Source organism: Odocoileus virginianus, chromosome 29 (assembly GCF_023699985.2).
Source record: "Odocoileus virginianus isolate 20LAN1187 ecotype Illinois chromosome 29, Ovbor_1.2, whole genome shotgun sequence".
In the NCBI taxonomy this organism is placed as follows: Eukaryota; Metazoa; Chordata; class Mammalia; order Artiodactyla; family Cervidae; genus Odocoileus; species Odocoileus virginianus.
The window spans coordinates 7100352-7121983 of record NC_069702.1 but is presented as its reverse complement, the minus strand read 5'-3'; the positions used below and the strand labels follow the sequence as shown (position 1 = coordinate 7121983).

General features: G+C 47.4%; 1 protein-coding gene and 1 long non-coding RNA gene across 9 annotated transcripts in view; one reads left to right on the top strand and one right to left on the bottom strand.

Annotated features, from left to right (window-relative positions):
* Positions 1–1011: 1011 nt before the first annotated feature.
* Positions 1012–21512, bottom strand: LOC110135887 (uncharacterized). 4 transcript variants are annotated; one of them, XR_011484559.1, is made up of 5 exons: positions 21173–21512; positions 17590–17686; positions 13697–14034; positions 5747–5954; positions 1012–2851 (listed from the first exon to the last, which is right to left on the bottom strand). It is a non-coding gene; the product is annotated as an uncharacterized lncRNA (long non-coding RNA). The 4 variants fall into 4 exon arrangements; XR_011484558.1 differs by lacking the exon at positions 21173–21512 and adding an exon at positions 20525–20577; XR_011484557.1 differs by lacking the exon at positions 21173–21512 and adding an exon at positions 19981–20059.
* The window catches only part of CPEB2 (cytoplasmic polyadenylation element binding protein 2), a 72601-nt gene continuing 69700 nt past the window's right edge, over positions 18732–21632 (top strand). For 2 of the 5 annotated variants that reach the window (XM_070458110.1, XM_070458109.1), the window contains exon 1: positions 18733–20664. In XM_070458110.1, coding sequence (XP_070314211.1) covers positions 18970–20664 — 1695 coding nt within the window. In that variant the 5' untranslated portion in view covers positions 18733–18969. Of the gene's footprint in view, positions 20665–21632 lie in introns of all 5 variants that reach the window. The other 3 variants (XM_070458108.1, XM_070458107.1, XM_070458111.1) reach the window with 2 other exon arrangements.

The following is a 21632-nucleotide window of genomic DNA, read 5'->3' as shown; positions in this document are numbered from 1 at the left end:
TGCGTTGGGAAGATCCCCTGGAGGAGGGCACGGCAACCCACTCCAGTATTCTTGCCTGGAGAATCCTGTGGACAGAGAAGCCTGGCGGGCTACAGTCCATGGGGTTGGAAAGAGTCGGACACAGCTGGGCGACTAAGCACATAGACAACCCATAGAGGGAAAAACCCACCCCCAGGGTCATCTTTTCTTTAAGTACGTGTGTGTGTTCAGTCGCTCAGTCTTATTCGACTTGTCTCGAGCCCATGGACTGTAGCCCGCCAGGCTCCTCTGTCCATGGGATTTCCCAGGCAAGAATACTGGAGTGGGTTGCCATTTCCTTCTCCAGGGGATCTTCCAACCCAGGGATCAAACCTGCATCTTCTGCGTCCCCTGCAATGGCAGGCAGATTCTTTACCACTGAACCACTTGGGAAGCCCTTTCTTTAGGCAGCAAGTGTGTAATTTGTAATGTTAATCTTTCAGGACATTCACTCATTCATTATTTAATCATCGGTGTGTGATTGGCCTTGAGAATACAGAAGTAAATGAGGCAACCAGAGATGATGAATTTAGAGTGCCTTTGTTCTTCAACTGGGTCTTCAGACATTCTTCCCTGAGAATCACCTAAAGATATTTTAAACATTTGAACAATATTTTCTATACTTAACTTTCAAATGTCTTGTAAGCTGTCTAAAATTTTTAGCATAAGCTGAAATTGTCACAAAGGGTGTGATTTTCACATATATTAATATTTTCACTTATATATTACTATATTAATTTAAATGTATCAAATGAAATTTGAATATTATAAATTAAATGCTAAAGACTAGTTATTTAACAGTATATTATTGATAAAAAGTATTTTGTAAAATTTGGAAATTTTAGGCCTTTCCTCTGCTTTTCAACTCACATTTCCATAATACTTTCTCCCTGGATTTTATACACATATATTAAATTAAAACTGTAGAACTGCATAGTTAGGTCAATTTACAAAAATATCCCTGGCAAACAAGAAGCTGAATTACACTTTCTTTCAGAAAAAAAATCTTCATTTATTATACCAGTTCAAATAGATATACTAATAAGCGCTACCAGACACATTATAAAAAACATTGAAAAATAAGTTACAAAATGAATCCTATAAAACAGATTATAAGTATTAAAAACTAAAATAATGTAGATCTAATATGAATAATTAATTCATTTTCCATAAATTATAAAAAGAAGATAAAGCAATATGTTTGCTCTCAGCAACTAATTTATAATAAAACAATAAATGTATAGTTTATGAAATAATGAAAATATCATTCCTCTAGTAAGAGTGTGTATCTCTGTCCAGTCAAAGGCAAAGAATGGTCACATGAAGCAAAGATGATCTAACTATATACCATCACAAGAGACACAAAGATGTGAAAAGTTGAAAGTAAAAGGACAGAAAAATATATCCCATATAAGGAGCATCCAGAAGTAGCCGATGTGGCGACAGTTCAGTTCAGTCTCAGTCACATGCAACTCTTTGCAATCCCATTGACTGCAGCACGCCTGGCTTCCCCATCCATCACCAACTCCCAGAGCTTCTTCAAATTTATGTCCATTGAGTCAGTGATGCCATCCAACCATCTCATCCTCTGTCATCCCCTTCTCCTCCCACCTTCAGTCTTTCCTAGCATGAGGGTATTTTCCAATAAATCAGTTCTTTGTATGGGGCAGCCAAAGTATTGGAGCTTCAGCTTCAGCATTAGTCCTTCCAAAGAATATTCAAGCCTGATTTCCCTTAGGATTGAATGATTTGATCTCCTTGCAGTCCAAGGGACCCTCAAGAGTTTTCTCCAACACCACAGTTCAAAAGCATCAATTCTTCGGTGCTCAGCTTTCTTTATGGTCCAATTCTCACATCCATACATGACTACTAGCAAAACCGTAGCTTTGACTAGACAGACCTTTGTCGGTAAAGTAATGTCTCTGCTTTTTAATATGCTGTCTAGGTTGGTCATAGCTTTTCTTCCAAGGAGCAACTGTCTTTTAATTTCATGGCTGCAGTCACCGTCTGCAGTGATTTTGGAGCCCAAGAAAATAAAGTCTGTCACTGTTTTGTTTCCCCATCTATTTGCCATGAAGTGATGGGACTGGATGCCGTGATCCTAGTTTTTGAATGCTGAGTTTTAAGCCAGCTTTTTCATTCTCCTCTTTCACTTTCATCAAGATGCTCTTTAGTTCCTCTTTGCTTTCTGCCATAAGGGTGGTGTCATCTGCATATTTGAGGTTATTGATATTTCTCCCTACAGTAGTATAAGGCAAAAAAAATCTTAGAACAAAAAATCTAGTAACAAACTTTGTTACTAGAGACAAAAAAGGACATAATAATAAAAGGGTCAGTTTATCAGGAAGACAAAATAAGTATAAACCATGCGTCTAACAACAGAGCACCCCAAAACATGAAGTAAAGTACATAAATTAAAAGGCAAAATAGAAAATTCAACAATAATATTTGAAAAGTTCAATACCCCACTTTCAACAATGGGTAGAACAACCAGTCAGATAAACAATGAAATAGAAAACATAAACACTGTAAACCAACTAAATGTAACAGACATCTACAGAGCACCCCAATCAACAAGCAGAATACACATTCTTCTCAAGTACGCATGGAACACTTTCCAGGATATATTAGGAGGCCATGAAACAAATCTCAATTAATTTAAAAGTATCTCAGGTGGCGCTAGTGGCAAAGAATCGGCCTGCCAATGCAGGAGACAAGGGTTTGACTCTCAGTTTGGGAAGATCCCCTGGAGGAGGAAACAGTGATCCAATCCAATATTCTTTCCTGGAAAACTCCATGGACAGAGGATCTTGGCAGGCTATAGTCCATAGGGCTGCAAAGAGTAAGACACGATTGAGTGACTGAGCATACACACACAATTTAAAAATATTTAAATTATACAGTGTTCTTTGACCGCAATGAAATGAAACGAAAACTCATAATGATAGAAAGAAATTTGAGAAAGGAAAAGTTAAAAAACTCTCCTAAGTAATAAATGAGTCAAAGAAGAAATCACAAGGCAAATTTGAGATAAATGAAAATAAAACCACACATACCAAAACTCATGAGATGCCACTTAAACAGCAATCAGAGGGAAACTTAGAGCCATAATGCTTATTTTTTACAAGAAGAATAAATATCTAAGATCAAAAACCTCAACTTCCATCTTAAGAAATTAAAAAAAGAAGAAGCTAAAACAAAAGCAGGCAGGATGAACATAATAAAAATTAGAGCACATATAAATAAAATAGAGAATAGAAGTACTAGTGGACATCAATGAAATAAAAAGCTAGTGCTCCGAAAAAGATCAACAAAATTAACCTTTAGTTAACCTGGCCATGAAAAAAGGCAGGGACTCAGATTACTGAAATCTGGAATAAAAGAGGGGACCTCAGTACTAACCTCAGAAATAAAAAGAACTGTAAGGGAGTAGTCGGAGAAGGCAATGGTAACCCACTCCAGTACTCTTGCCTGGAAAACCCCACGGGCAGAGGAGCCTGGTGGGCTGCGGTCCATGGGGTCTCGAAGAGTCGGACACAACTGAGTGACTTCACTTTCACCTTTCACTTTCATGCATTGGAGAAGGAAATGGCAACCCACTCCGGTGTACTTGCCTGGGGAATCCCAGGGACGGGGGAGCCTGGTGGGCTGCCGTCTATGGAGCTGCACAGAGTCGGACACGACTGAGCGACTTGGCAGCAGCAGCAGCAGCAAGGAAGCAGTATGAGTAATCTTATGACATCAAATCTGATAACCTAGATGAAACAGACAAATTCTAAGAAAAACACAAGCAACTGAAACTGAAATTAGAAAAAAAAATCTGAATAGATTTATAACAAGGAAAGAGATATCATTAGCAATTTTAAAACTTTCCACAAAGGAAAATCTAGTCCTAGATGGCTTCACTAGTGAATTCAACCACACATATAGAGAAGAACTAATACCAACCCTTCACACACTCTTACAAAAAATTTGAAGAGGAAGGAACACTTCCCAACTCTTTCGATGACACCAGTATTACACTGAGACCTAAACCAGACAAAGACATGACCAGAAAACTACAGACCAATATTCTTTGTGCATGCTGTGCATGCTACATCCCTTCAGTTGTGTCCAACTCTTTTGCGACCCTATAGGCCACAGCCCTCGAGGCTCCTCTGCACATGCGGATTTTCCAGGAAAGAATACTAGAGTCAGTTGCCACGCCCTCGTCCAGGGGGTCTTCCCTACCCAGTGATTGAATCCACATCTCTTATTTCTCCTGCATTGGCAGGCAGGTTCTTTAGCCCCCAGCACCACCTCAGTTCAGTTCAGTTCAGTCACTCAGTAAATCTGAATCTTGGCGACCCCATGGACTATAGCAAACCAGACTTCCCTGTCCATCACCAGCTCTCAGAGTTTGCTCAAACTTGTGTCCACTGAGTTGGTGATGCCATCCATCCATCTCATTCTCTGTCGTCCCCTTCTCCTCAGGACTTCAGTATTTCCCAGCATCAAGGTCTTTTCCAAGGGACTATTAAGAGTCTTCTCCACCACCACAGTTCAAAAGCATCAATTCTTCAGTGCTCAGAAGAATTATGGACCAGAATAAGAGAGTTATGGTCCAACTCTCACATCCATATGTGACTTCTGGAAAAACCATAGCTTTGACTAGACAGATATTACTTTACCAACAAAGATCTATCTAGCCAGAGCTATGGTTTTTTCAGAAGTCATCTATGGATGAGAGTTGGACCATAAAGCTAAGTGCCAAAGAACTGACTTTTGAACTGCAGTGTTGGAAAGAATCTTGAGAGTCGCTTGGACGGCAAGGAGATCCAGTCAATCCTCAAGGAAATCAGTCCTAAATGTTCATTGGAAGGACTGCTGCTGAAGCTGAAACGCCAATACTTTGGCCATCTGACGTGAAGAGCTGACTCAGTGGAAAAGACCTGATGCTGGGAAAGACTGAGGGCAGGAGGAGAAGGAGACAACAGAGGATGAGATGGTTTGGATGGCATCACCAACTCAATGGACATAAGTTTGAGCAAGCTCCGGGAGTTGGTGGTGGACAGGGAAGCCTGCCATGCTGCAGTCCATAGGGTCACCAAGATTTGGACATGACTGACTGAGAGACTGAACTGAACTGAACTGATACAGTTGCACACTATGACAAAGAGGAATTTTTCCCAGAAATGCAAGATTGGTTTAACATTCAAAACTTAATCAAACAATATTAATAGAAAAAACTGCAGAAACAACAAGGATCTCAATAGACGCAGCAAATGAATAACTTTTATATCAGCTACATGAATAAATGATAATCCTTTGCATGCATTGTACAGGAGACAGGGATCAAGACCATTCCCAAGAAAAAGAGAAATGGCTGTCTGAGGAGACCTTACAAATAGCTATGAAAAAAGAGAAGCAAAAAGCAAAGAAGAAAAGGAAAAGATATACTCATTTGAATGCAGAATTCCAAAGAATAGCAAGGAGAGATAAGAAAGCCTTCCCCAGTGATCAGTGCAAAGAAATGGAGGAAAACAATAGAATGGGAAAGACTAGGGATCTCTTCAAGAAAATTAGAGATACCAAGGGAACATTTCATGCAAAGATGGGCTCAATAAAGGACAGAAATGGCATGGACTTAACAGAAGCAGAAGGTATTAAGAAGAGGTGGCAAGAATACACAGAACTGTACAAAAAAGATCTTCATAACCCAGATAATCACAATGGTGTGATCACTCACCTACAGTCAGACATCCTGGAATGTGAAGCCAAATGGGCCTTAGAAAGCATCACTACAAACAAAGCTAGCGGAGGTGATGGAATTCCAGTTGAGCTATTTCAAATCCTAAAAGACGATGTTGTGAAAGTGCTGCACTCAGTATGCCAGCAAATTTGGAAAACTCAGCAGTGGCCACAGGACTGGAAAAGGTCAGTTTTCATTTCAATCCCTAAAAAAGGCAATGACAAAGAATGCTCAAACTACCGCACAATTGTACTCATGTCACACGCTAGTAAAGTAATGCTCAAAATTCTCCAAGCCAGGCTTCAGCAATACGTGAACTGTGAACTTCCAGATTTTCAAGCTGGTTTAGAAAAGGCAGAGGAACCAGAGATCAAATTGCCAACATCTGCTGAATCATCAAAAAAGCAAGAGAGTTCCAGAAAACATTTATTTCTGCTTTATTGACTATGCTAAAGTCTTTGACTGTGTGGATCACAATAAACTGTGGAAAATTCTGAAAGAGATGGGAATACCAGACCACCTGACCTGCCTCTTGAGAAATCTGTATGCAGGTCAGGAAGCAAAAGTTAGAACTGGACATGGAACAACAGACTGCTTCCAAATAGGAAAAGGAGTATGTCAAGGCTGTATATTGTCACCCTGCTTTTTTAATTTATATGCAGAGCACATCATGTGAACTGCTGGACCAGAAGAAGCACAAGCTGGAATTAATATTGCCAGGAGAAATATCAATAATCTCAGATATGCAGATGACACCACCCTTATAGCAGAAAGTGAAGAAAAACTAAAGAGTCTCTTGATGAAAGTGAAAGAGGAGAGGGAAAAGTTGGCTTAAAGCTCAACATTCAGAAAACTAAGATCATGGCATCTGGTCCCATTACTTCATGGCAAATAGATGGAGAAACAGTGGAAACAGTGGCTGACTTTATTTTGGGGGGCTCCAAAATCACTACAGATGGTGACTGCAGCCATGAAATAAAAAGACACCTACTCCTTGGAAGAAAAGTTATGACCAACCTAGACAGCAAATTACGAAACAGAGACATTGCTTTGCCAACAAAGGTCCATCTAGTCAAAGCTATGGTTTTTCCAGTAGTCATGTATGGATGTGAGAGTTGGACTATAAAGAAAGCTGAGCACTGAAGAATTGATGCTTTTTAATTGTGGTGTTGGAGAAGACTCTTGAGAGTCCCTTGGACAGCAAAGAGATCAAACCAGTCCATCCTAAAGGAGATCAGTCCTGAATGTTCATTGGAAGGACTGATGCTGAAGCTGAAACTTCAATACTTTGGCCACCTGATGTGAAGAGCTGACTCATTGGAAAAGACCCTGATGCTGGTAAAGATTGATGGCAGGAGGAGAAGGGGGCGACAGAGGATGAGATGGTTGGATGGCATCACTGATTCGATGGACATGAGTTTAAACAAGTTCTGGGAGTTGGTGATGGACAGGGAGGCCTGGTGTGCTGCAGTCCATGGGGTTGCAAAGAGTCGGACACAACTTAGCAACTGAACTGAACTGAACTGAACTGACTTTGCAAACTGAATTAAAGTAAATATACTACTTAAGTTAACTTCACCCTCTTGTTTTTCCTCTTTCAATGGTGCTTCATATGTAGCTCTCATTATATTTTTATTGGATTGAGATGGTCTGACTGTATCCTAATTTCAAGACCAGTGGTCTCGTGGCATAAGGTGTTTTTTGGGCATAGTTCCCTATGTTATTTATCAGAGGAGAAAACAGACTGACAAATGGTAACCTGACTAGGTTAACACACTCCACCCTTTAGGTGTTAGAACTGGTAATAGAATTCAGTTTTTCCCATAAAGTCAGAGTTTGTTCTGTTTACGTCGCCGGTTTTCCTTAGAGATTAATTAGTCAATGAAGATATTTAATATTTAACATTTAGAAGTTCTTTCTTCCTTTCAAATATAGGAAGAATTTAGTCTCCTTTCATTTTCCTATTTTTGGAGTGCATCTTGACTTTCCTCTGCATAGAATAATTTATCAGTAGAAAGAGTTAAGCTTTCGAGAATGTGAAAAAAAAAAAAGAATTAAATGCGGTATATCCAATATACACTATCATACCTCATTCTTCTAATAGGAGAAAAATGAGTAAGCATATTTGAGAATTATTTCTGAATTTTCATGGGATACAAATTTTGAAAACAGGAAGCTTTCACTCCGAGGTCACTGCTATCAACGGTTACTCTTTCAGTCCGGCGTTACTGGGAATGCTTTGAGTGTTGTCTTCTCCATTCTGTATCCTTTGGTAGCATAGCCACCAGTGTTTTTAGGGCTCATCACCATGACTGTTTTGTGCTAACATGTTGCATATTTGAGGTGACAGCCTGATGCCCAAGTAACAGAGCAGGAGTCTAAGGAACAGGAAGGTGGGGGCACTCAGTCCAGCCTACACCAACTACCTAGGCAAATTATTTTGTTCCTGGGCTTCAGTTTTCCAGATGTGAAATAGGGATATTGTTTGCTTTTGCTTTATCTACTCACAAAATATATTCTGACAAGTATGCAGGGGTTGGGGGTGGGGGGGAACGGGGCTTCCATAGGAGGTGCTAGTGGTAAAGAACCCACTTACTAATTCAGAAGACATAAGAACCTGGGGTTAGATCCCTGGGTAGGGAAGATGCCCTTGGAGGAGGGCATAGCAACCCACTCAAGTACTGTTGCCTGGAGAATCCCATGGACAGAGGAGCCTAGCAGGCTATAGTCCATGGGGTTGCAAAGAGTCAGACACAACTGAAGCCACTTAACATGCACGCACACGGAGATAACAAATGAACGTCTCATCGCAAGCCAGGATTACAATGTGTTTCAGTGTGGTTTCTCCTACCTTCTCACCGAAGTTGCCTTGCCTTACCTCAATATCCCACATGCATGCCATTGCTCCACCCATGACTGGCCTAGCAAGTCTATGCTGCAGCACATAGGACTCCAATTTAGTAGGTCAGTTTCAGCTTCGAATCTCACTGTTTAAGAATCTGTCAAGATAATTAGAGCTGCGAATTATGGTAACTAGTATCAACAGTAAACACTGATTTACAGTATCTCTGACTGCGCAGAATAATGCACGTGCCTTCTGTTTTGTCCTTGGTTGTATCCCCAGTGCCTCGTAGTGGCTGGAACATAGTAGGCACTCAATAGTGGATACATAAATGCATCAACAAAAACTAGGAAAATAAACATAGAAAGCCACTGCCTCCAAAGATTTATAATCTAGTCAAATTGACTAGATCTCAGTTCAGTTCAGTTCAGTCGCTCAGTCATGTCCAACTCTTTGCAACACATGGACTGAAGCATGCCAGGCCTTCCTGTCCATCACCAACTCCCGGAGTTTACTCAAACTCATGTCAATTGAGTTGGTGATGCCATCCAACCATCTCATCCTACATCGTCCCCTTCTCCTCCTGCCCTCAATCTTTCCCAGCATCAGGGTCTTTTCCAGTGAGTCAATTCTTCACACCAGGTGGCCAAAGTATTGGCGTTTCAGCATCAGCATCAGTCCTTCCAATGAATATTCAGGACTGATTTCCTTTAGGATGGACTGGTTGATCTCCTTGTAGTCCAAGTTGACTCTCAAGAGTCTTCTCCAACACCACAGTCCAAAAGCATCAATTTTTCAGCACTCATTTCTTTATAGCCCAACTCTCACATCCATACATGACTACTGGAAAAACCATAGCTTTGACTAGATGGACCTTTGTTGGCAAAGCAATGTCCCTGCTTTTTAATATGCTGTCTAGGTTGGTCATAACTTTTCTTCCAAGGAGTGTCTTTTTATTTCATGGCTGCAGTCACCATCTGCAGTGATTTTGGAGCCCCCCAAAATAAAGTCTGCCACTGTTTCCACTATTTCCCCATCTATATGCCATAAAGTTATGGGACCAGATGCCAGGATTTTAGTTTTCTGAATGTTGAGCTAGATCTAGTCTAGTCAAACTGACTATAATCTAGTCAGGTATATTCCAGTCAAATTGACGAAGCCTAAAGACAGAAGGTGAAACCAATGAAACTGTTAAGTCAGTCTACCCAAGTGTTCAGGAGCACCCTGGCATGAATTAGAGGTTGAAGTTTTCTTCTCTAGGCGGGAGTGCTGGACTTGAATAACAAATCTCCCAGGCTGCACAAAGGGTAACACTTCCTGGAAAACCTTTTATTTTTGTTTGGGGGCTATACTTTATCAGCAGGGGGAAGATTCTAGATATTTGCCTCTGTAAATGAATGAGTTCATCCTTGGGTGGCATAGTGAGTGGAGTGAAAACTGCAATAGAAAAATGGATCTTTCAGTTTAGTGTCATCAGAGAAAATGCAGGGAAGGTGAGTGAGATTTTCCTTTTATTTATTTATTTATTTTTCCTTCAGCAACATAACTCTTAATGCCACTATGCTGTGCTTAGTTGATCATTCATGTCTAACTCTGTGATCCCATGGACTATAGCCTGCCAGGCTCCTCTGTCCATGGGGATTCTCCAGGCAAGAATACTGAGGTGGGTGGCCACATCCTTCTCCAGGTGATCTTCCCAAGCCAGGAATTGAACTGGGGTTTCCTGCATTGTCGGTGGGTTCTTTACCAGCTGAGCCACCAGGGAAACCTGGTAGCTTAATGCTACCATTCTCTAGATAACAGCACATCCCTTTTAAATGTGCTCCAGAAACATTTTCTTCCTTCTTTTCCTTCCTCCCTCTCCCTCCCCACTGCCTTCCTTACATTCTTCTCTCTTTCCTTTTTCCTTCCTACAGCATTAATTGCATGATTAATAATTAATAATCAATAAACATTTATTGGGAACCATGCTCCAGGTACTGTGACAGAATCATGACCTATAAAGCAACGCACAGTCTAAAAGGGCAGATAGTCAAGGAAGCATATTAATAATTATGTCCATGTGACACATAACAATAAAAAATTATTACAATAATGTTCAGAGTGTAGAACAGGTCTCAACTCACTGTACCAGGGGGAGTCAAAAAAGACAGGCATTTAGGCTGGAAGGAAAGGAAGCATTAGATGATGAAAAGAGGCATTCCAGGAACTAGAAGCATCATGTGCAAAGGCCCAGAGTTATGAAATGACATGGCTGACTCAGCGAATCTGGTAGGATGGAGAGTGACAGGTGATCAAGGCAAAGTGGAAAGCTGCAAGTAAGTCCTGAAGGGACCTGTCTGCTAGCAAGTTTGGACTTGATACTGTGGAAGTTAGGGAGTGGTTATTGACAAGGACAGTGTAACAGGATCATAGTTGCTTTGAGGACTATTAGAGGGGAAAGAATCAGAAGAGGAACTGTAGGGAAGTCAGCTAAGAGGTTGTTGCACTAGGGCAGGAAAGAAGAAAGATTCAGAGCTAAAACATGGGGAGAAGGAGAGAGAGCTAAAACATGGGGAGAGCTAAAACATGAATGGGGAGAAGGCTAAGGGGTCTGCCTCTGATTCTACAGTAGAACTGACATACAGTAGCTACCAATTGCTTTTGGAGAGGGAGAGACAGAGAAGAGGACAACTCAAGTTTCCAGCTCGAAAACCTAGTTGTGTAATGATGCAATCAGTCAGATAGGGAGCAAAAGAGGAGAGAGATGGTAAGTTCAAGTACGTGCATCCTAAGTCGCTTCACTCATGTCCAACCCTGTGACCCTATGGACTGCAGCCCACCATGCTCCTCTGTCCATAAGACTTCCCAGGCAAGAGTACTGGAGTGGGTCACCATTCCCTCCTCCAGGGGATCGAACCCTCCTCTCTTGTGTCTCCTGCATTGGCAGGCAGGTTCTTTACCACTAATTCAGGTATGGACACACAGAATTCCTGGGTCTGAGATAGACGATGTTTTAAAACATGATCATAGCTTTTCCGGTAAGCGGCCTGAGCTGACCCTTAAACATGGTGCGCTATTCACTCGACCCAGAAAACCCCACAAAATCATGCAAATCAAGAGGTTCAAATCTTCATGTTCACTTTAAGAACACTCATGAGACTGCCCAGGCCATAAAGGGTATGCATATCCGAAAAGCCACCAAGTATCTGAAGGATGTCACTTTAAAGAAGCAGTGTGTGCCATTCCGTCGTTACAATGGTGGAGTTGGTAGGTGTGCACAGGCCAAACAGTGGGGCTGGACGCAGGGTCGGTGGCCCAAAAAGAGTGCTGAATTTTTACTACACATGCTCAAAAATGCAGAGAGTAATGCTGAACTTAAGGGCTTAGATGTAGATTCTCTGGTCATTGAGCACATCCAGGTGAACAAAGCCCCCAAGATGCGGCGCAGGACTTACAGAGCTCACGGTCGGATCAACCCCTACATGAGCTCTCCCTGCCACATTGAGATGATCCTTACTGAAAAAGAACAGATTGTTCCTAAACCAGAAGAGGAGGTTGCACAGAAGAAAAAGATATCCCAGAAGAAACGGAAGAAACAAAAACTTATGGCCCGGGAATAAATGCTGCAGAAAATAAATGCAAATAAAAGTAAAAAAAAAAATGATCATAGTAAAGTCATCTAGAAAGAGAATGCAGAAGTAGAGAAGAGGACCAAGAATATAAGCTAAGGACTGTAAGATAAGCGATATCTGTAAAAAGAAAGGAAGATGGAGGAGAGGATGAAAGGTTTAGAAAAGCAGCAGGAGAACCGGAAGTAGGACGAACAACCTGAAGATGATGTTACCGTGGGATGTTGTCTAAATAAAGCACCCTGAAGTTGGACAGCATCCGCGTGGGCCTTAATTTCTATTCCCTCCCACCTCCACCCCATAGCCAAGACCAATGAGCTCCCATCTGTTGACTAACCCTTTCCCACGCTGTGGGTCACAGTCACAGGCTGGGCAGCAGGAATAACGGCAGTCAAGGCCTAGCATCTGAGTCAAGGCTCAGCATCACCTCTGTCTCATTGTCCCGTTGCCTAAACTTGTTCTCTGTTTCCCCGAGCTGGAGTCATGATTCCCTGTTTTTGTTCAAGTTCCTCTACCAAATCCCTGTGTTTTCTTCTCTTTCCTCAGTAACCCAGTTTCTGGAGCCTGAATCCTTTCTAGTTTCCTAAGACAGAAGTCTTGTCCCTTGGAGTCCAGATTATCTATCCCCTAAAATTAGGAGTTGCCCTGTCTGTCTTTGCTCACGTATCCTATCGATGCCTGGAGCTATCTTGCCTTGCTTATAATTCCTCGGAGCATCGGGGTGGTGTTAGGGGAGCTCTTGCCAACCAGCAACTGATAAAGGGACTCTCATAATACTACAGTATATTTATAGCTATTAGTTCCTAAAACTATTTGTTAATTCACAATGCCTTCCTGCAGTGCATGCCTTCCACTACACTTGGCTGCCTACTGTGTGCCAGAATTATTCCAGGTGCTGAGGATGCAATGGTGAACAAAACGATGTGTCTTCTGAAAACTGGGGAGGACGGATAAACAGTTGAAGTACAGAGTGGGCCCCACGGAGAAAAATCAAACTGCCTGTGAGGGAGAAGGGGGACTTTCCAGGTGGCGCAGTAGTCAAGAATCCGCCTACCACTGCAGGAGACAAGAGATACAGGTTCGATCCCTGGGTCAGGAAGATCCCCCGGAGAAGAGAATGGCAACCCATTCCAGTATTCTTGCCTGGAAAATTCCATGGACAGAAGGGAGGGTCTGGCAGGCTACAGCCCATGAGGTTGCAAAGAGTCGGACATGACTGAATGACTGAGCACACATGAGGGAGAAGGAGGCTGGAGTGGAGGGAGGAGGTGCTGTTTTACAACAGCAGCAGGGAAGACAGACAGCACTGAGAAAATGAGCTTGAGCAGATAACTCCAAGTAGAGAGAGAGAGAGAGATTAAAAAAGAAAAAAAAAAAAAAAGTGAAGAGTGAGCCCTGCTGGTATCCAGGGGTAAGTATTCCAGACGGTGGGAATTGCAAGAGCTAACGCCCTGAGGCTAACTTGGCCTGGAATGTTAAAGAAATAAGCATTACACTGTAGGGTAGAAGTTGTCAGGAGGATCAGTGAGGGCAGGAGGCCATGACGAAGAACTTTTCAGTTATTGAAAATGTTCTGACTTTTATTTAAATCAGTATTTCACCAGAGGAGCTGATGTCGTCTGTCTGAAAGTAGCATTCCGGCTGCCTCATGGAGAGTAGACTGTAGACAAGAGAAGAAGCTGGGTCACTGGTTAGGATTTGAGAGCAACAATCCAGAGGGGACAGCATGGTGGCCTGGACCACGCTGCTTGAGGTGGGAGTGGTGAGAAGTGGTTGGATTGTGGTATAACTTAAAGGTTGGATACGCAGCATGAAATGATGGCTTGGCTATCCTGTAAAAAAAAAAAAAAAAGTCAAGAAGGATCCCAAAGTTTTTGGCCTAAGTAGCTACAATAGTAGAGGGCTATTTACCCAGATGGGGATTAATGAGGTTGTTGTTGTTCAGTTGTTAACTTCTGACTCTTTGCGACCGCATGGACTGCAGCACTCCAGGCTCTCCTGTCCTTCACTGTATCTCTAGGAGTTTGTTTAAATTGATGTCCATTAAGTCAGTGATGTTATCTAACCAACTCATCCTCTGCTGCTCCCTGCTTCTCCTGCCTTCAATCTTTTCCAGGGTCAGGGTCTCTTCCAATGAGTGGGCTCTTCCCATCAGGGGGCCCAAGTATTAGAGCTTCAGCTTCAGCATGAGTCTTTCCAATGAATATTCAGGACTGATTTCCTTTAGGATGGATGGTTTTATTTCCTTGCAGTCCAATAAGGAAGTAGGGAGTTCAACTTGGGCCATGTTAAATTCGGGATGTCTACAAAGCTGTGTCCCGAGCAAGCGTGGGAAGGATGTGGTCCACCAGTGGAGGGCTGGACTTAGACCGGAAGTGGGGTGAGGACACGCTCCACGTACCAGGGGGGGTGAGGTATCCGGGGACAGATGCAGAGACTGGAAAGGGGAGCCATGAGGACCTGAGGAAGCACACCTATAACTGCTTCTATCTTCTGAGCAAAATAGGAAGCCAAGTGAGCAACTGGGGGTGAGGACAGGAGGTGTAAGCAGGACTTAAGACAGAGAAAATGAGAAGTAGTCTTCTAGGACAGTGTTCTTCAATTTCAGCTCATGACCTAATCATGAGTCTAAAATTAGAGATTTGAAGTCATCCTGCTTTTATAACTTATATGAAGAGAACATCAGGTGAAATGCCAGGCTGGATGAAGCACAAGTTGGAATGAAGGTTGCCGGGAGACATCCACAACTTCTGATATGTATATGACACCACCCTTATGGCAGAAAGCGAAGAGGAACTAATGAGCCTCTCAATGAAAGTGAAAGAGGAGAGTGAAAAAGTTGGACTAAAACTCAACATTCAGAAAACTAAGATCATGGTATCCAGTTCCATCACTTCATGGCAAAAAGACAGGGAAACAATGTAACAGTGGGAGATTTTCTTTTCTTGGGCTCTAAAATCACTGCAGATAGTGACTGCAGCCATGGAAGTAAAAGATGCTTGCTCTTTGGAAGCAAAACTATGACCAATCTAGACAGCATATTAAAAAGCAAAGACAATACTTTACCAACAAAAGTCTGTCTAGTCAAAGCTATGGTTTTTCCAATAGTCATGTATGGATGTGAGAGTTGGACCATAAAGTAAGCTGATCACTGAAGAATTGATCCTTTTAAACTGTGGAGTTGGAGAAGGCTCTTGAGAGTCTCTTGGACAGCAAGGAGATCAAACCAGCCAATCCTAAAGGAAATCAATCCTGAGTATTCATTGGAAGGAGTGATGATGAAGCTAAAGCTCTAACACTTTGGCCACCTGATACAAAGAACTGACTCAGAAAAGACCCTGATGCTGGGAAAGATTGAAAGCAGGAGGAGAAGGGGATGACTGAGGATGAGATGGTTGGATGGCATCACCAACTCCATGGACATGAGTTTGAGCAAGCTCCGGGAGTTGGTGATAGACAGGGAAGCCTGGTGTGTTGCAGTCTATGAGATGGCAAAGAGTCGGACATGACTAAGCGACTGAACTGACTGATTAGTGATTTTAAAAAGTAAAATTTTAAAAGAGTTTGTGCCATGTATTGAGGTAAAATTGCTTAATAAAAGCTTTATCTCAGGTGCATGTGTGTATATGTGTGTCCTGGGTTGTAGCAAAATATTTTTAAAACCACTGGCCCAGGCCAGTGGCTGGAAGTGAACAAGAGACTGTCAAATTCAAGCCAGGTACTGAGTTACTGGTCATGCAACTAATATACTTTCATGTAAAAATGATTAGGATATAGACTCATAAGATCTTGGCTTCGGACTTGCTAGAGCAGCAGTCCCCAACCTTTTTGGCACCAGGGACTGGTTTTGTGGAAGACAATTTTCCCATGGATGGGGTGGGGGGATGGTTTCAGGATGATTCAAGCACATTACATTTATTGTGCACTTTATTTCTATTATTATTACACTAGTTTCACCTCAGATCATTAGACATCAGATCCTGGAGGTTGGGGACTCCTGGGCTAGGGGGCCCCAACCTCTTTCCTCCCACGCAGGTCTACCTGCACTGCAGGGAAACTATTTTCAATGATGGGACACTCATCAGCTTAAAAGTTCTAGCTTTCAGAATATAACTTGGGACCCTCAAAACACAATCTGAGATGTGACTGTGGTGAGAAGAGGACATGGCAATGGAACTTCAGGATTCAGTGCACTTAATATGAAGTTTGACCTTATTACATAATACCAAACTTGATGGTATTTTTCCATTTTGGAGAGCTCGAAATGTTCTAAACTGAAACTAGTCTCAGCACACTAAGAAATCTTGTTTTTGTTCAAACTTTAGGCCAGAATGGCACCATTTGGCTTTTAAATGTATGCTCTCTCTACATTGCACTAACTGCAATTTTAATGGATGATTGAGCTAATTTCAGTGCCTGCCTTTTCGAGATTTGTCTTGGATCCTCAGATGAGTCCAGTCAAGTATAACTTTACTTAGAAAAAAAAAGAAATTTGTTCATTTTAAGATTTTTATATGCCTCAGTTGCTGAACATTTTCCTTGCAAAATGGATTAGTGAGTATTAACAGATATGTCAACAGGTGTTATGAAAATAGCTATTTATATTTTTAATTCTGAGGAGCTCAGGTTATTTTCCAGACATTGCTAACTTAGAGTAAAAAGGAATTCTCTGGTTTTATATTTTGCTTGATTGTTGAAAATGGTTTCGAGATTACTAATTCAAACCAATTTTCTATACATCCACTGACTTCTAAACCATTTATGAGTTGTTTTATAAAAGTACTTTCTCCTTATTTGAAGGCAATGTCAAACTTACTTCATTAGACAGGAAAGCATAAACGTTATACATAGAATGTATTTTCCCCATGGAATGTTTTTCTCTCTATTTATTTTGATTTGTATAAATTTGAAACACTGAAGTAACAAAAGTGGGAATGAAATTTAACTAATAGAAAATGAGGACCCATAAAAAATGAACACTCCTGCCTACAGCAGTAAAAGTGTGCTAATTAACAATACGGAATATTTAATCTAAGTTCAGTTGCAAACCCAAACCAGGTAGAATCCAAACCCATTTCTATTGCTTTTGAGATTATCAGTCTATGTTAGTCTATTTTCTAGAGTTCTTTCAGTAGTTTTTCTCTGAACGCCAAGAAAAGTTAAAATGGCAGAAGAGGAACATAAAATTCAGTCGCTTACTAGTATGGATCACTCTGCTGTTCCTTCATGAGATGAGGGTCTACCTCATCTATCTATCTATCTATCTATCTATCTATCTATCTATCTATCTATCTACCTACCTACCTACCTATCTATCTATCTAAAATGTTTCTTTAGGAAATACACAGGTTGAGAGCCTCTTCGGTCACTTCCAACAAGAGCTCTACCTTGGAAAGCTCTCCTCTTCCCGTTTTGCAAGTCTCAACAAGTCTGTTGCTGAGTCAGAATCTCCTTTTCCTCCCTGTTGTCAAGAAGTCTTTCTCCCTAGAAAATTCATAAAGCTTTGGAAATGGTTGAGTCTCCCGGGGGAAGGGGCGGGGATGCCAGAACGAGCGCGGCTGGTCGCGCTTTCCCGACCGGGAGGGCTGGGGAGCGGGCCCAGCTTTCCCCGGGAGCTCGCCGCGGGGCCCGCCGTGTGCGCGTCTGTGTGTAAACCGCCGCGCGGGACCGCGGGGCTTGCGGGGACTTTTGTTCGTCACCACTGAAGTGAAAACGCTTGGGACGAGGCCGGGGCTTCGTGTTTCCACGACAAGGAACACTTCCCCGCGGCGGTGGGAGGGCGGATGACAGCACGCGGCGCGAGAGGCTTAAAAAAAAAAAAAAACGGAACCCCGCACGAAAAGGCGTTTTCCAAGGCAAGCCGCCCGGAGGCCTGCGAGGCGACCGAGCCCTGCACACGCGAGCCGGCCAGAGGCCTCCCGCGCCAAGCCCCGGGGGGACGCGAGGTGCCGGGGTCTCCGCGCGGCCGCCGACGCGGAGATACACTCCCGGGCCTCAGTTTCCCCCGCGGACCAGCACGGCCTAGGGCGGACCCCTATGCCGGCGGCCTCCGTGACCCAGGGCGGGGCCCTGAGGGAGACGCGGTCGGAGGGCAGGTGGCGCGCGCGACCTGCCGCAGACTCGGCCGGGACCCCGCGCCAGGAGGGGCGGTTGCCCAGGAGCCGTTCGAGCCTCGCGCACGCGCGCGTGCTTGCTCTCGTGAGCGCGCGCCGGGCGCTCAGGCGTCGCCAGCCCCACGCCGGTCCAACCGGCCGCTCCTTTTCCCGGACGCGGGGGTAGCCGGAGGAGACGCGTCGCTCGCGCTCGCGCCCGCGCTCCCCCCGCCCTCCCGAGAGCGCGAGCGCGTCCCCGGCCCTCATCTGTATATTCATGGAGGGCGGGGCGGCGGCGGCAGGGGCGGGGCAGTGGGGGGCGCGGCGGCCGCGGGCCCGCGCGTGCCGGGACGCACCGCGGGGGGCGGTGCGATTGTGAGGTGGCGCTGACGCACGTTCCGGGCTTCTTAAGCGGCCTGGGCGGCGGCGGCCGCAGCGGCCGCGGCGGCGGAGCCCGAGCCGGTCTCGGGAGGTGGCGGTGAGCGCCGCGAGGGGTGGCGGGGGCCGAAGTTGGTGCCCCCTGGCTCAGTCACGGTGTCCCTCACTCACTGACTTCCCCCGCCCCACTTCCTTCCACCACGGCCGCGCCGCCTCAGATCCGGCGGCTTCTTAGGCAGGGCGGCGGCGGCGGCGGCGGACGGGACGCGTCTCCTCCCGCGGCCGCCGGCCTGATAAATGAGGGACTTCGGCTTTGGGGTGCTGCACACCGCCCCTCTCCGAAGCAACAGCCCCGGGTCCCTGTTCAGCGGCGGAGCGTACTGTCCCTCCGCCGCGGGACCCGCCGCCCCACTGCCCTCCGCCACGCCCTTCGGCCCGCTCTCGCCGCCGCCGTTGCCTGTCACCGGCTTCTCGGAGGCCGCCTCCCCCTTGTCGATCCCCCTCGGCTGCGGCGGCGCGGACCGCTCGGCTGCCGTCGCCGCCGCCGCCGCCGCCGCCGCTTCCTCTTCCTCCCCGTTCCTGGCGCATCAGCAGACCATGCAGGATGAGCTGCTGCTGGGGCTGACACAGCAGCCGGCGCGGCCGCTCTCGGGGGCGGCGGCCACGGAGAAACTCCCCAACCACCACCCCGGCGGCGGCACGAACGCGGGTGTGACCCACCTCCTCCCCTCCCAGGACTTCAAACCGAGTCTGCACCACCCCTCCTCCTCCTCCGCCTCCTGCTGCTGCTGCCGCCGCACCTCCTCCCCGCAGGACTTCAGTAAGCGGCAGCAGCAGCAGCTGAGCAGCCAGAAGAGGAAAGAGTTCAGCCCTCCCCATCTTCCCCACCCTCCGGACTCGAAGCCGCTGCCGCCGCCGCTCCACTGCCCAGGCCGGTTCAGCCCGCCACCGCCGCCGCCGCCGCCACCGCCCGGCCAGCTCCTCCAGCCGGCGCCTCTCGCCCAGCGCCAGCAGCCGCCGCCGCCGCCGTTCAGCCTCCCGCACCCGCAGCACCTCCCGCCGCAGGACTTCGCCCCGCGGCAGCGCCCGGCCGACCTGACCCCGCTCCCGCAACTCCAGCCTTCGCCGCCCGCAGCCCCGCGGCGCCGCCACGGAGGCGCGGGCAGCCCTCGCAAGACCCCGGCCGCGGGCGAGGGCAGCGCCGCCGAGCCCCCTAATGCGGGCTTGGCCCCCTCGACGCCGCCGGTGAACCCCGCGCCGGGCTCCATGGAGTCCCCCAACCACCCTCTGCTCAACAGTCCCAGTAACCTCCTGCCCGGCGGGGCGCTCGGCGCGGGCGCCTTCAGCAGCCTGCAGAGCCCGGACCTTCCGCACCCGGGCGGCGGCGGCGGCGGCAGCAGCGGGGGCGGGGGGCCCCCCGGAGGCGGAGGGGGAGGCGGCTCCGCGTCGCCGCCGCCGCTGCCCGGCTTCGGCACCCCCTGGTCGGTGCAGACCGCGTCGCCGCCGCCCCAGTCCCAGCCGCCGCCGCCGCCCCAGCAGCCGCCGCCGCCGCCGCCGCCCCAGCAGCCGCCGCAGCCGCAGCCGCAGCCGCCGGGCTCGTCGGCCGCCACCCCGGGTGGCGGCGGCGGCGGCTCGCTCAGCGCCATGCCGCCGCCCAGCCCCGATTCGGAGAACGGCTTCTATCCCGGGCTGCCGTCGTCCATGAACCCGGCCTTCTTCCCGAGCTTCTCGCCGGTGTCCCCGCACGGCTGCGCGGGGCTTAGCGTGCCGGCGAGCGGCGGCGGCGGCGGCGGCGGCTTCGGGGGCCCTTTCTCGGCGGCCGCCGTGCCCCCGCCGCCCGCCATGAATTTACCTCAGCAGCAGCCCCCGCCGCCCGCGGCGCCGCAGCAGCCGCAGAGCCGGAGGTCGCCAGTCAGCCCGCAGCTCCAGCAGCAGCACCAGGCGGCGGCCGCCGCCTTCCTGCAGCAGAGGAACTCCTACAACCACCACCAGGTAACGGCGCACGGCTGGCGGCCCGGTTGCGTCGCGGGGCCGGGGAGACCGCGGGCGGGGTGGCTGGAGACCGGGCTCGGCCCGAGCGGCTCCCAGGAGCCGCGGCGAGGGCCGCTCCCCCGAGGGAGTGGGGCGCGGAGGGCGGTGAAGGGCCACGGGACTCGGGCCACCGGCCGCCGGCGGGGCGGGAGGGCTGTGGCCACCGTGGGCTGTGAGGCTCCAGAGGCGGGCCCGGCTGGAAGTGGTCCCGGCCGGGCGCCCCCTCGAACGCCCCGGCGCGGCTCTGGGGGCTGGGGCCGGAGCGGAATGGCGCCGGGACCGGGGCGGCGGGCGTCCGGGCGCGACGTCCCCTCGGGTCCCGCGGAGCGAGCGACCCCAGGATTCCGCCGGCGCCCCACTGCGAGGCGAGGCGGCCGGGGTTCGGGGACCGAGGGACCGGCGGGCAAGGGCGGTGGCCTCGGGTCGAGCGGCTGTGGGAAGCGAACTGGGGAAGGAGGAGAAGGATTACCGGCGGCGACGCGTGTGGGCAGCCCGTGAGCCTCCGCCGCCGTCCAGTGAGGGAACGGGCGGAACGGCCTTTTTGCTTTGGGGTTTCTTTCCTCCTGAATTGGCCGAAGGGAGCCGTCGCGGGCGAGGCGGTGACCGCCCGCACCGCTTAACCCGGCGGGACCCGCGTCGGCGAGCGGCCGCCCGGCAGCACTCCTCCCGCCGACCTGCCTCCCTCCCGGCGCGGGTCGGGCCCCGAGCTGTCAGATGCTTGAGGAGATAGATAGATGCTCCAAGGTCGTTTCACTTTCTGTGCCTTTCAAGGTTTGGGTATTATCTTGTAGGTTTTAAAACAAAATGAGACTGCGATTAGTGTGTTACCTTGAAGAGAAGACTTTTCTTTTTTCTTTTTCTTTTTCTTTTTTTTTTTTTTTGGTGGCCTTAACCTTCTCTTGAATGATAGCGTGTGTATATTTTAAGGG